This window comes from Salmo trutta, chromosome 27 (genome assembly GCF_901001165.1).
Source record: "Salmo trutta chromosome 27, fSalTru1.1, whole genome shotgun sequence".
Lineage (NCBI taxonomy): Eukaryota > Metazoa > Chordata > Actinopteri > Salmoniformes > Salmonidae > Salmo > Salmo trutta.
Window position 1 is genome coordinate 5,179,786 of NC_042983.1, and position 13,342 is coordinate 5,193,127.

Here is a 13,342-nt window from a genome sequence, read left to right on the forward strand (position 1 = left end):
ATCTGCAATGTAGCGACCGGTGTGTCTGCTGTCCCGTGTGTCTGCTGTCCCGTGTGTCTGCTGTCCCGTGTGTCTGCTGTCCCGTGTGTCTGCTGTCCCGTGTGTCTGCTGTCCCGTGTGTCTGTGCTTTTGTAGAATACTGGTTGAGGAGTAGAGATGATGTAGTTAATTATTCCTTGCCCATGAACGTTTGACCACCCATCAGAGATGATTGCAATACAGACGGCTTTCTCTATGATTTGCTTGACCTTCACTTGAACTCTGTTGAACTCTGCATCCAACAAATTAGTAGATAAAGCATGTCTGGTTGGAGGGGTGTAAACTGGGCGAAGAACATTCAGAAATCTTTTCCAATACACATTTCCTGTGTGCATTGGAGGTCAACCAGTTGCATACACAGCTCGAGCAAGACATTCATCGGCATTTCTCTGATTACGTTCCTCCATTGAGTAAAAAAAACGTAGGATTCCAGGAGGACTGTGAGCTGTTGCTATCGATAAGGTGTCTGATTCATCATTTTCATCTCGAATAGAAGTAGAGGGACTTGATGTGAGCGCTGAGTGAACTTTATGCACTTGGCCAGATGATTCTGCATTTTTGTTCCATTCTTCACATATGATTTGGCACAGTATTTGCAAATGTACACTGCTTTTCCTTATACATTAGCTGCAGTGAAATGTCTCTACACATCAGATAGTGCACATCAGATATACAACTCCATGTACAGATAAATAGTTAAGCAGTTAGATTAAACAACTCCTTTGTAAGATACATGTTTTAAAATGAAGCATGTATGGAAACAGGTGAATCAAGCAAGCTAAAACCCACATGGTAGCAAAAATGAACTAGCAGGTTCTCAGGTTTTTTTCTGCCATATGAGTTCTGTTATACTCAGACACCATTCAAACAGTTTTAGAAACGTCAGAGTGTTTTCTATGCAAATCTACTAATAATATGCATATTCTTGTTTCTGGGCAAGAGTAGTAACCAGTTTAAATGGGGTACGTTTTTTTTATCCGGCCGTGAAAATACTGCCCCCTAGCCCAGACAGGTTAAGAAAAATTCACAAAAGTTTACCTTACCATGGAAAATTTCTGGAAGATTTACGGAAATTTCCCATAAAGTTTCTGCCCTTTGCAACCCTAGTAGCGTGATTTCTTATTGGGGCGATAGCCAACAATAGACATCTAGTGCACCTAGATCCAAGCGTTGGGGAGGGTTGTCCATTTTGTTCAGAGTCATTAGTTCATCTGTTCGTTCATATGGTGTCCAGGACTGGTAAGGATGTTGACTCTGCTAACTAGCTGGTTTTAGACCTTGGGGTAGGTGTTCTCTTCCAGGCTGTTCATTCTAGGATTGAAATACAGTTTCAGGCCGTGTGCCTGACCTGGTAATAGAGGTTTTCACAGGTCCAAAAAGTCGGACCCTTTCCAAAATGGACCTGGGGCTTTCCCAGCCAGACCCGATATGCATTTTTTTTAAATATACATAACTTTCCCAAACGGACCGGAGGTCAACAAGACCCTTTCTGTATAGACCTTGTCAGAGCCACACCCGGTCTGATCTGAGTGAGGAAAGCAGCAGAAAAGTAATTTTTTAGCTACCTTATTAAACTGAGCTGATAAAGCACGAGAGGGAGGAGCCATTCTAGTAGCACAACGAGTGATCAACCAACCAAGCCGCATTGCGTTATAGTAGACTAATAGCTGTCTCTTTCTCTCTCTCTGTAGGTGGTAGAAGTAGCTCTAAAGGTTAGCCCCGTGTTAGGAGCCCACATGTTCCAGCCCCTGCTGCCTTCTGTCTTCAGAGGGATCGTGGATGGAGAGGTGAGCTACCTGTTAATGCTTTGTACCTGTTTTGGAGCTGGGCTTTGGTGCAATCAGGGTAGCTAAATTCAAGTAGCTTTCCTTAAATTCACAGGTTTTCCAGAAATCCTGGTTGGGGATTTGGGGAAAGTTACCAGCATTTTTGCAACCTTAGTCTGTCTCTGTCTTTCTCTTTTTCTCTCTCTTATGAGAGCTCTGCTTTAACTGATATGGCGTCCTGTCAGAACCTTCCATAGGAACCTTTAGTCACTCACTCACTCACTCACTATGGGTTCTCCTTATGTCGTTCCCTTTCGAACACTATAAGGACTAAATTGAATAACAGTATAAGCCATTTAGCCTCTATAGGTCTCTGTAAACTGAGTGTACAAAACATTATACTCTTTCCATGACAGACTGACCAGGTGAATTCAGGTGAAGGCTATGAACCCTCATAGCTTTTGATGTCACTTGATAAATCCACTTCAATCAGTGTAGATGAAGGGGTGGAAACAGGTTAAAGAAGGATTTTGAACCCTTGAGACATGGATTGTGTATGTGTCATTCGGAGGCTGAATGGGCAAGGCAAAATATTGAATTGCCTTTGAATGGGGTATGGTAGTAGGTGCCAGGTGCTCCGGTTTATGTGAAGAACAGCAACGTTACTGGGTTTTTCACGCTCAACTTTTTCCTATGTGTTATGTGTATTATGAATGGTCCGCCACCCAAAGGACATCCAGCCAACTTGACACAACTCGGGAAGCATTGGAGTCAACATGGGCCAGAATCCCTGTGGAATGCTTTCGACACCTTGTAGAGTCCATGCCCTGACGGGTTTAGGCTGTTCTGAGGACAAAAGGTGGTGCAACTCAATATTAGGACGGTGTTCTTGATGTTTTGTACACCGTGTATGTTTTTGGTTTAAAAGAGCATAATTGACCAACGTAAGTTCAATTATTACAATTCCATTTCGTTCAGGTTTTTTCTTTGAACTCAATGCACAGTTTCTCTAGCGATCGAGAGGGATAGATATCAGAGGTTTCTCTACCTGAAAATGCATGATATAAGCAATTGATAGTTGATATTCAGCAGTCATAAAAGTATGCCTTATTTATTTTGAAGAATTACTGAAATGGTGATTTTGGCAGCAGCTCTATAGAGATGAGATGATGACTTGGAATTAAATAATAGTCATCAAATTAAACACAAGTAATTTACACAACTGAAATATTTTTTGTAAAGTAATGTGGATAAATGATAGTGAATAAGTGATGAGCCGTAATGGGCAGTCACTACCATCATGGGACTTTTTAATTGTTTTCTGTTTTACAGCATTCAACTCACAAAATGCATAATACATTTGATGTTTTAAAAAATATATCGAAACTGAAACGCTAATTGCTCAGCACTTACTGTATGTCAAACTCATACAATTACCTTGACTGGTTTATTCTGAAAGCGCTCAAGGTTTTATGCTTTTATCAGTTACTGTACTTACTCAATGGCAGTAATGCGTACATTCTCCTCTCCACATCATGTTTTCAGCATTAACCCTGTTCTTTCTTGTGTGTGTGTTTGTAGCGGTACCCGGTGGTGATGTCCACCTACCTGGGCATCATGGGAAGAGTCCTGCTGCAGAACGCTAGTTTCTTCTCCTCTCTCCTCACGCAGATGGCCAGCGAGTACAACCAGGAGGTGAGACACCTTGCCAACTAGTAGAGTGGTGGAACGGTTGGCATAATAGATGTACCGTATGGCCCGTAACTCTAACCAGGAGGTTACATCATTTAAACCCCCTCTCCCGTAATTTAACTTTGTTACCTCCGTAGTACTTAAAGCAACAAACATTTTCCCAAGATGCCTTTTTGTTTAGATTTTTATTTATATTTACCCTCTATTGTCTGTACAACTTTTCTTTAGCGACAGAGAATAAATGAGAAAGAAATTCTGCTCCCCCTCAACAGCAGCCTAAATTATTAAATCACGTTCAGTCCACCAAAGTATTCAGACCTCTTGACTTTTTCCACATTTTGTTACGTTATAGCCTCTTTCTAAAACAGATACCTTATTTACATAAGTATTCAGACACTTTCCTATGAGATTCGAAATTGAGCTCAGGTGCATCCTGTTTCCATTGATCATCCTTGAGATCTTTCTACAACTTGGAGTCCATCTGTGGTAAATTCCATTGATTGGACATGATTTGGAAAGAGACACACCTGTCTATATGAGGTCCCACAGTTGGCAGTGCATGTCAGAGCAAAAACCAAGCCATGAGCTCGAAGGAATTGTCCGTAAAGCTCTGAGATAGGATTGTATTGAGGGGAAGGGTACCAAAAAATGTCTGCAGCATTGAAGGTCCCCAAGAACACAGTGGCCTCCATCATTCTTAAATGGAAGAAGTTTAGAACCACCAAGACTCTTCCTTGAACTGACCGCCCGGCCAAACTGAGCAATCGGGGGAGAAGGGCCTTGGTCAGGGAGATAACCAAGAACCCGATGGTCACTCTGTGGCGATGGGAGAACCTTCCAGAAGGACAACCGTCTCTGCAGCACCCCACCAATCAAGCCTTTATGGTAGAGTGGTCAGACGGAAGCCACTCCTCAGTAAGAAGGGCCATGGTCAGGGAGGTGACCAAGAACCCAATGGTCACTCTGACAGAGCTTCAGAGTTCCTCTGTGGAACTCTTGTGTGTAGATTGATAAGGGGAAAAAACATTTTATCCATTATAGAATAAGGCTGTTATGTAACAACATTTTGAAAAAGTCATAGGGTCTGAATACTTTCCAAATGCACTGTATATGCCTGTTTGTTTGCTATGCTAAGAGTTTGGGGTTAACTACCTCTGCTAATGCACAAGTCACCACACCGTACAGATCAGGCCCTGCTGGGTACATAGGCTATCCAGTTGGGAGCCAGGCAGCAGCGACCGAGATTTAGCATGGGTGCCAGTCTTTTGACTTGCGCCAACTCCTTGATTGTTTTAGGTTTTTGTTTGGCTAGGAAACAGCATATGAGACAGCTGAGGCAGAGGGTGAAACAGCTTGCAGCCCAGGTTACTAGCATAAACCTGTGTAAACATCCACATGCCTTCTGTTTGTCACTACGACCTGTTGGCCTACTCTGATCATGGGATCAGTTTGCCAAACCTTGCTACTTGTTCACAAAGATAAGCACAAGGGAGTTCCAGGAGGCCCTCTGAGAAGCAATTTGGGTCAGATTGTATTTTTATATGGAGCCTATACTTGTATCTCTGTGGATTTTTTCCCAAAAATTAAGGAAGTGGGATTGAGGGCAGTCTTTTCATTGTTGACACTGAGGCTTGTCCACAAGTCTTGACTTGTAAAAGGCCTTGTAGTTGAAATGTCGACCTTAAACCCAAACCAGACAACCTCGTGGTCCACCAGGGACCAAATTATAGATGCGCTCTGAGCCAAATCACACAAAAGATATACAGTTGAAGTCGGAAGTTTACATACACCTTAGACAAATACATTTAAACTCAGTTTTTCACAATTCCTGACATTTAATCCTAGTAAAATGTCCCTGTCTTAGGTCAGTTAGGACCACCACTTTATTTTAAGAATGTGAAATGTCAAAATAATAGTAGAGAATGATTTCAGCTTTCATCACATTCCCAGTGGGTCAGATGTTTACATACACTCAATTAGTATTTGGTAGCATTACCTTTAAATTGTTTAACATGGGTCAAACGTTTCGGGTAGCCTTCCACAAGCTTCCCACAATAAGTTGGGTGAATTTTGGCCCATTCCTCCTGACAGAGCTGGTGTAACTGAGTCAGGTTTGTAGGCCTCCTTGCTCACACATGCTTTTTCTGTTCTGCCCACACATTTTCTATAGGATTGAGGTCATAGCTTTGTGATGTCCACTCCAATACCTTGACTTTGTTGTCCTTAAGCCGTTTTGCCACAACTTTGGAAGTATGCTTGGGGTCATTGTCCATTTGGAAGATACATTTGCGACCAAGCTTTCAAATCAAATGTATTTGTCACGTATACATGGTTAGCAGATGTTAATGCGAGTGTAGCGAAATGCTTGTGCTTCTAGTTCCGACCATGCAGTGATGTAACCTAACAATTTCACAAGAACGACCTTATACACACAAGTGTAAAGGAATTAATACGAATATGTACGTAAAAATATATGAATGAGTGATACCTGAAAGGCGTAGGCAGTAGATGGTATAGAGTACAGTATATACATATGAGATGAGTAATGTAGGGTATGAAAACATTATATAAAGTGGCATTGTTTAAAGTGGCTAGTGATATATTACATCAAGATGCAGTAGATGGTATAGCGTACAGTATATACATATGAGATGAGTAATGTAGGGTATGTAAGCATTATATAAAGTGGCATTGTTTAAAGTGGCTAGTGATAAATTGATTACATCAATTTTTCCATTATTAAAGTGGCTAGAGTTGAGTCAGTATGTTGGCAGCAGCCACTCAATGTCAATGATGGCTGTTTAACAGTCTGATGGGCTTGAGATAGAAGCTGTTTTTCAGTCTCTCGGTCCCCGCTTTGATGCACCTGTACTGACCTCGCCTTCTGGATGATAGCGGGGTGAACAGGCAGTGGCTCGGGTGGTTGTTGTCCTTGAGGATCTTTTTGGCCTTCCTGTGACATCAGGTGGTGTAGGTGTCCTGGAGGGCAGGTAGTTTGCACCTGGTGATGTGTTGTGCAGACCTCACTACCCTCTGGAGAGCCTTCCGGTTTTAGGCGGAGCAGCTGCCGTACCAGGCGGTGATACAGCCCGACAGGATGCTCTCGATTGTGCATCTGTAAAAGTTTGTGAGTGTTTTTGGTGACAAGCTGAATTTCCTCAGCCTCCTGAGGTTGAAGAGGCGCTTCTGCGCCTTCTTCACCACGCTGTCTGTGTGGGTGGACCATTTCAGTTTGTCCGTGATGTGTACGCCGTGGAACTTAAAACTTTCCACCCTCTCCACTACTGTCCCGTCAATTTAGATAGGGGGCTGCTCCCTCTGCTGTATCCTGAAGTCCACAATCATCTCCTTTGTTTTGTTGACATTGAGTGTGAGGTTATTTTCCTGACGCCACACTCCGAGGGCCCTCACCTCCTCCCTGTAGGCCGTCTCGTCGTTGTTGGTAATCAAGCCTACCACTGTAGTGTCGTCTGCAAACTTGATGATTGAGTTGGAGGTGTGCATGGCCACGCAGTCGTGGGTGAACAGAGAGTACAGTAGAGGGCTGAAAACGCACCCTAGTGTTGAGGATCAGAGGGGTGGAGATGTTGTTACCTACCCTCACCACCTGGGGGCGGCCCGTCAGGAAGTCCAGGACCCAGTTGCACAGGGCGGGGTCGAGACCCAGGGTCTCAAGCTTAATGACAAGTTTGGAGGGTACTATGGTGTTAAATGATGAGCTGTAATCGATGAACAGCATTCTTACATAGTTATTCCTCTTGTCCAGATGGGTTAGGGCAGTGTGCAGTGTGATGGCGATTGCATCGTCTGTGGACTTATTGGGGCGGTAAGCAAATTGGAGTGGGTCTAGGGTGTCAGGTAGGGTGGAGGTGATATGGTCCTTGACTAGTCTCTCAAAGCACTTCATGATGACGGAAGTGAGTGCTACCGGGCGGTAGTCATTTAGCTCAGTTACCTTAGCTTTCTTGGGAACAGGAACAATGGTGGCCCTCTTGAAGCATGTGGGAACAGCAGACTGTGATAAGGATTGATTGAATATGTCTGTAAACACACCAGCCAGCTGGTCTGCGCATGCTCTGAGGAAGCGGCCGGGGATGCCGTCTGGGCCTGCAGCCTTGCGAGGGTTAACACGTTTAAATGTTTTACTCACGTTGGCTACGGTGAAGGAGAGCCCGCAGGTTTTGGTAGCGGGCCGTGTCAGTGGCACTGTATTGTCCTCAAAGCGAGCAAAAAAGTTGTTTAGTCTGTCTGGGAGCAAGGTATCGTGATCCGCGAGGGGCTGGTTTTTCTTTTGTAGTCCGTGATTGACTGTAGACCCTGCCACATACCTCTCGTGTCTGAGCCGTTGAATTGTGACTCCACTTTGTCTCTATACTGACGCTTAGCTTGTTTGATTACACTGTTTGTATTCGGTTATGTTTCCGGTCACCTTGCCCTGATTAAAAGCAGTGGTTCGCGCTTTCAGTTTTGTGCGAATGCTGCCATCAATCCACTGCTACTGGTTGGGGAATGTTTTAATAGACTCTGCGGGTACAACATCACCGATGCACTTGCTAATAAACTCGCTCACCAAATCAGCGTATTCATCAATGTTGTTCAACGTTATGCGGAACATATCCCAGTCCACGGGATCGAAGCAATCTTGAAGCATGGTATCCGATTGGTCGGACCAGCGTTGAACAGACCTGAGCGCGGGTGCTTCCTGGTTTAGTTTGTCTATAGGCTGGAAGCAACAAAATGGAGTCGTGGTCAGCTTTTCTGAAGGGAGGGCGGGGGAGGGCCTTACATGCGTCGCGGAAGTTAGAATATCAGTGATCTAGGGTTTTGCCAGCCCTGGTAGCACAATCGATATGCTGATAGAATTTGGGGAGCCTTGTTTTCAGATTAGCCTTGTTAAAATCCCCAGCTACAATAAATGCAGCCTCAGGATATGTGGTTTCCAGTTTACATAGAGTCGAATGAAGTTCTTTCAGGGCCGTCGACGTGTCTGCTTGGGGGGGGAATATGCACGACTGTGATTATGATCGAAGAGATTTCTCTTGGTAGATAATGCGGTCGGCATTTAATTGTGAGGAATTCTAAGTCAGGTGAACAAAAGGACTTGAGTTCCTGTATGTTGTTATCATCACACCACGTCTCATTAATCATAAGGCACACACCCCCGCCCTTCTTCTTACCAGAGAGATGCTTGTTTCTGTCGGCGCGATGCGTGAAGAAACCAGGTGGCTGTACCGACTCAGATAGCGTGTCTCGAGTGAGCCATGTTTCCGTGAAAAGAACGTTACAGTCTCTGATGTCTTTCTGGAAGACAACTCTTGCTCGGAGTTCGTCTACCTTGTTGCCAAGAGACTAGACATTGGCGAGTAGTATGCTCGGGAGCGGTGCGCGATGTGCCCGTCTACGGAGCCTGACTAGAAGATCACTCCGTCTGCCCCTTCTATGGCGTCGTTGTTTTGGGTCGCCGGCTGGGATCCGATCCATTGTCCTGGGTGGTAGGCCAAACAGGGGATCCACTTCGGGAAAGTCGTATTCCTGGTCGTAATATTGGTGAGTTGGCGTTGCTCTTATATTCAATAGTTCCTCCCGACTGTATGTAATAAAACCTAAGATTTTCTGGGGTAGCATTATAAGAAATAACACAAAAAAACAAAATACTGCATAGTTTCCTAGGAACGCGAAGCGAGGCGGCCATCTCTGACTGATGTCTTGAGATGTTGCTTCAATATATCCACATAATTTTGCTTCCTCATGAGGCCATCAATTTTGTGAAGTGCACCAGTCCCTCCTGCAGCAAAGCACCCCCACAACATGATGCTGCCACCCCCGTGCTTCACGGTTGGTATGGTGTTCTTCGGCTTGCAAGCCTCCCCCTTTTTTCCTCCAAACATAACGATGGTCATTATGGCTAAACAGTTCTATTTTTGTTTCATCAGACGAGGACATTTCTCCAAAAAGTCCGATCTTTGTCCCCATGTCCAGTTGCAAACCGTAGTCTGGCTTTTTTATGGTGGTTTTGGAGTAGTGGCTTCTTCCTTGCTGAGCGGCCTTTCAGGTTATGTCGATATAGGACTCGTTTTACTGTGGATATAGATGCTTTTGTACCCGTTTCCTCCAGCATCTTCAGAAGGTCCTTTGCTGTTGTACCAAAGTACGTTCATCTCTAGGAGACAAAACGCGTCTCCTTCCTGAATGGTATGATGGCTGCGTGGTCCCATGGTGTTTATACTTGTGTACTATTGTTTGTACAGATGAACATGGTACCTTCAGGCGTTTGGAAATTGCTCCCAAGGATGAACCAGACTTGTGGAGGTCTACAATATCTTTTTCTGAGGTCTTGGCTGATTTCTTTTGATTTTCCCATGATGTCAAGCAAAGAGGCACTGAGTTTGAGGAAGGCCTTGAAATACATCCACAGGTACACCTCCAATTGTCTCAAATGATGTCAATTAGCCTATCTGAAGCTTCTAAAGCCATGGCATAATTGTCTGGAATTTTCCAAGCTGTTTAAAGGCACAGTCAACTTAGTGTATGTAAACTTCTGACCCACTGGAATTGTGATACAGTGAAATAATCTGTCTGTAAACAATTGTTGGAAAAATGACGTGTCAAGCACAAAGTAAACGACTTGCCAAAACTATAGTTTGTTAACAATACATTTTTGGAGTGATCGAAAAACGAGTTTTAATGACTCCAACCTAAGTGTATGTAAACTTCCGACTTCAAGTGTGTGTATGTATGTATATATTTATTTATCCCATAATGACAAAGCAAAAACGGGTTTAGACATTTTTGCTATTTTATTGAAAATTAAAAACTTTAATATTACATTTACATATGTATGCAAACCCTTTACTCAGTACTTTGTTGAAACGCCTTTGGCAGCGATTAAAGCCTCGAGTGTTCTTGGGAATGACACTACAAGCTTGGCACACCTGTATTTGGGGAGTTTCTCCCATTCTTCTCTGCAGATCCTCTCAACCTCTGTCAGGTTGGATGGGGAGCGTCGCTGCACAACTATTTTCATTTCAAGTATCTCCAGAGATGTTCGCTCGGATTCAAGTCCGGGCTCTGGCTTGGCCACTCAAGGACATTCAGAGACTTGTCCTTTAGCCAGTCCTGCATTGTCTTGGCTGTTTGCTTAGGGTCATTGTCCTGTTCCTGGTGAACCTTAACCCCAGTCCTGGGCGCTCTGGAGCAGGTTTTCATCAAGGATCTTTCTGTACTTTGCTTCGTTCATCTTTGCCTTGATCCTGACTAGTCTCCCGAGCCTGCCGCTGAAATACATCCCCACAGCATGATGCTGCCACCACCATATGCTTCACCTTAGGGATGGCGCCAGGTTTCCTCCAGACGTGACGCTTGACATTCAGGCGAAGGAGTTCAATCTCGGTTTCATCAGACCAGAGAATCTTATTTCTCATGGTCAGAGTCCTTTAGGCGCCTTTTGGCTTACTCCAAGAGGGCTGTCATGTGTCTTTTACCAAAGACTGACTTCCGTTTGGCCACTCTACCATAAATGCCTAATTGGTGGAGTGCTGCACAGATGGTTGTCCTTCTGGATGGTTCTCCCATCTCCACAGAGGAACTCTGAAGCTCTGTCAGAGTGACCATCGGTTTCTTGGTCACCTCCCCGACCAAGGCCCTTCTCCCCCCATTGCTTAGTTTGGCTAGCCGGCCAGCTCTAGGAAGAGTCTTGGTGGTTCCAAACTTCTCCCATTGAAGAATGATGGAGGCCAATGTGTTTTTGGGGACCTTCAAAATTGCATACATTTTTTGTGCCCTTCCTCAGATCTGTGCCTCGACACAAACTTGTCCCATAGCTGTCTATATTAAGTCCCCACAGTTGACTGTGCATGTCAGAACAAAAACCAAGTATTGAGGTTTAAAGGAATTGTCCGTGAGCGTGTGTGTCTTTCCTAATCATGTCCAATCAATTGAATTTGCCACAGGTGGACTCCAGTCAAGTTGTAGTAACATCTCAAGGATGATTAATGGAAATATGATTCACCGGGGCTCAATTTCGAGTCTCATAGCAAAGGTTCTGAATGCTAATGTAATTAAGGTATTTTTTGTGTATCTTTTTTATATTTGAAAACATTTCTAAAAACCTGTTTCGCTTTGTCATTATGGGGTGATGTGTGTAGATTGAGGACATTTTTTTATTTAATACATTTTAGAATAAGGCTGGAACTTTACAATATGTGGAAAAACTCAAGGGGTCTGAATACTTTCCTCATGCACTGTATACAGTAGGGTGTATCTCACAAGCTCTACTCTTCCATTAGTACTAATGTGACAAAATAGGTGAGAGCAATGTGGATGAAGTATAACAGCTGTTATGCTTTCACCTGTCCACTTCTTTTCTGTGACTTTGGAAGACAGAGGCCACTTCAGATGACTGATATGCTTGAACCTTGTGTTCTTGCTCTCTCTCTCTCTCTCTCTTTCTTTCTCACTTTCTCTCTCTCTCCTGTGTCAGATTGGCCAGTTGTTAGGTGGTGTGATAGAGATGTGGGTAGACCGCATGGACAACATCACACAGCCGGAGAGGAGGAAACTGTCGTCTCTGGCTCTGCTCTCCCTCTTACCATCAGACAACAGGTGAGGACACACCTAGCAAATAAGTTGAAGCGTTTCAGTTCTCTTTATTTCCATACCCTGACTCCCATTGGCTGACAAAAAAAAACACAGGTAGGCACACACAGCAGCATTTTTCTGCATAGAAATGTCTTGGGTGGGGAGCTAAAGTGTTTTTTGGGCCGGCTATGTCCAACCAGTGTTTAAAAAATAAAATACCGGTCAAACGTTTTAGAACACATACTCATTCAAGGTTTTTATTATATTTTTGCTATTTTATACATTATAGAATAATAGTGACAAATCAAAATATATTTTAAATTTGAGATTCTTCAAATATTCACTCCTTGTCTTGATGACAGCTTTGCACACTCTTGGCATTCTCTCAACCATGATGTAGTCACCTGGAATGCATTTCAATTAACAGATGTGCATTCTTAAAAGTTAATTTGTGGAATTGATTTCCTTTATGCATTTGAGCCAATCAGTTGTGTTGTGACAAGGACAAGGTACAGAAGATTTGGTAAAAGACCAAGTCCATATTGTGGCAAGAACAGCTAAAATAAGCAAAGAGAAACGACAGTCCGTCATTACTTTAAGACATGAAGGTCAGTCAATCCGGAAAATGTCTAGAACTTTGAAAGTTATTCAAGTGCTCTCGCAAAAACCATCAATCGCTATGATTAAACTGGCTCTCATAAGGACCGCTACAGGAATGGAAGACCCAGAGTTACCTCTGCTGCTGAGACGATCGGTTCATTCCAGTTACCAGCCTCAGAAATTGCATCACAAATAAACACACATCTCAACATCAACTGTTCAGAGGAGACTGCGTGAATCAGGCCTTCATGGTCAATTTGCTGCAAAGAAAGCACTACTAAAGGACACCAATAAGAAGAAGAGACTTGCTTGGGCCAACAAACACGAGAAATGGACGTTAGACTGTTGGAAATCTGTCTTTTTGGTCTGATGAGTCCAAATTGGAGATTTTTGGTTCCAACCACCGTGTCTTTGTGAGACGCAGAATAGTTGAACAGATGATCTCTGCATGTGTGGTTTCCACCGTGAAGCATAGAGGATGTGTGGGGGTGCTTTGCTGGTGACACTGTCAGTTATTTATTTAGAATTCAAGGCACAATTAACCATCATGGCTACCACAGCATTCTGCAGCGATACTTCATCCCATCTGGTTTGGGCTTAGTGGGACTATCATTTGTTTTCAACATAACAATGACTCCAAACACACCTCCTTGCTGTGTAAGGGCTAT

The 13,342-nt window shown here is 43.7% G+C and overlaps 1 protein-coding gene across 1 annotated transcript in view; it reads left to right on the plus strand.

The window, feature by feature from the left end:
• The window catches only part of ipo11 (importin 11), a 248,086-nt gene that overhangs the window by 166,086 nt on the left and 68,658 nt on the right, over positions 1-13,342 (plus strand). The window contains exons 24-26 of the mRNA XM_029716410.1: positions 1,731-1,826; positions 3,387-3,500; positions 11,977-12,098. Of these exons, the coding sequence (XP_029572270.1) occupies positions 1,731-1,826; positions 3,387-3,500; positions 11,977-12,098 (332 nt within the window). The remainder of the gene's footprint in view (positions 1-1,730; positions 1,827-3,386; positions 3,501-11,976; positions 12,099-13,342) is intronic.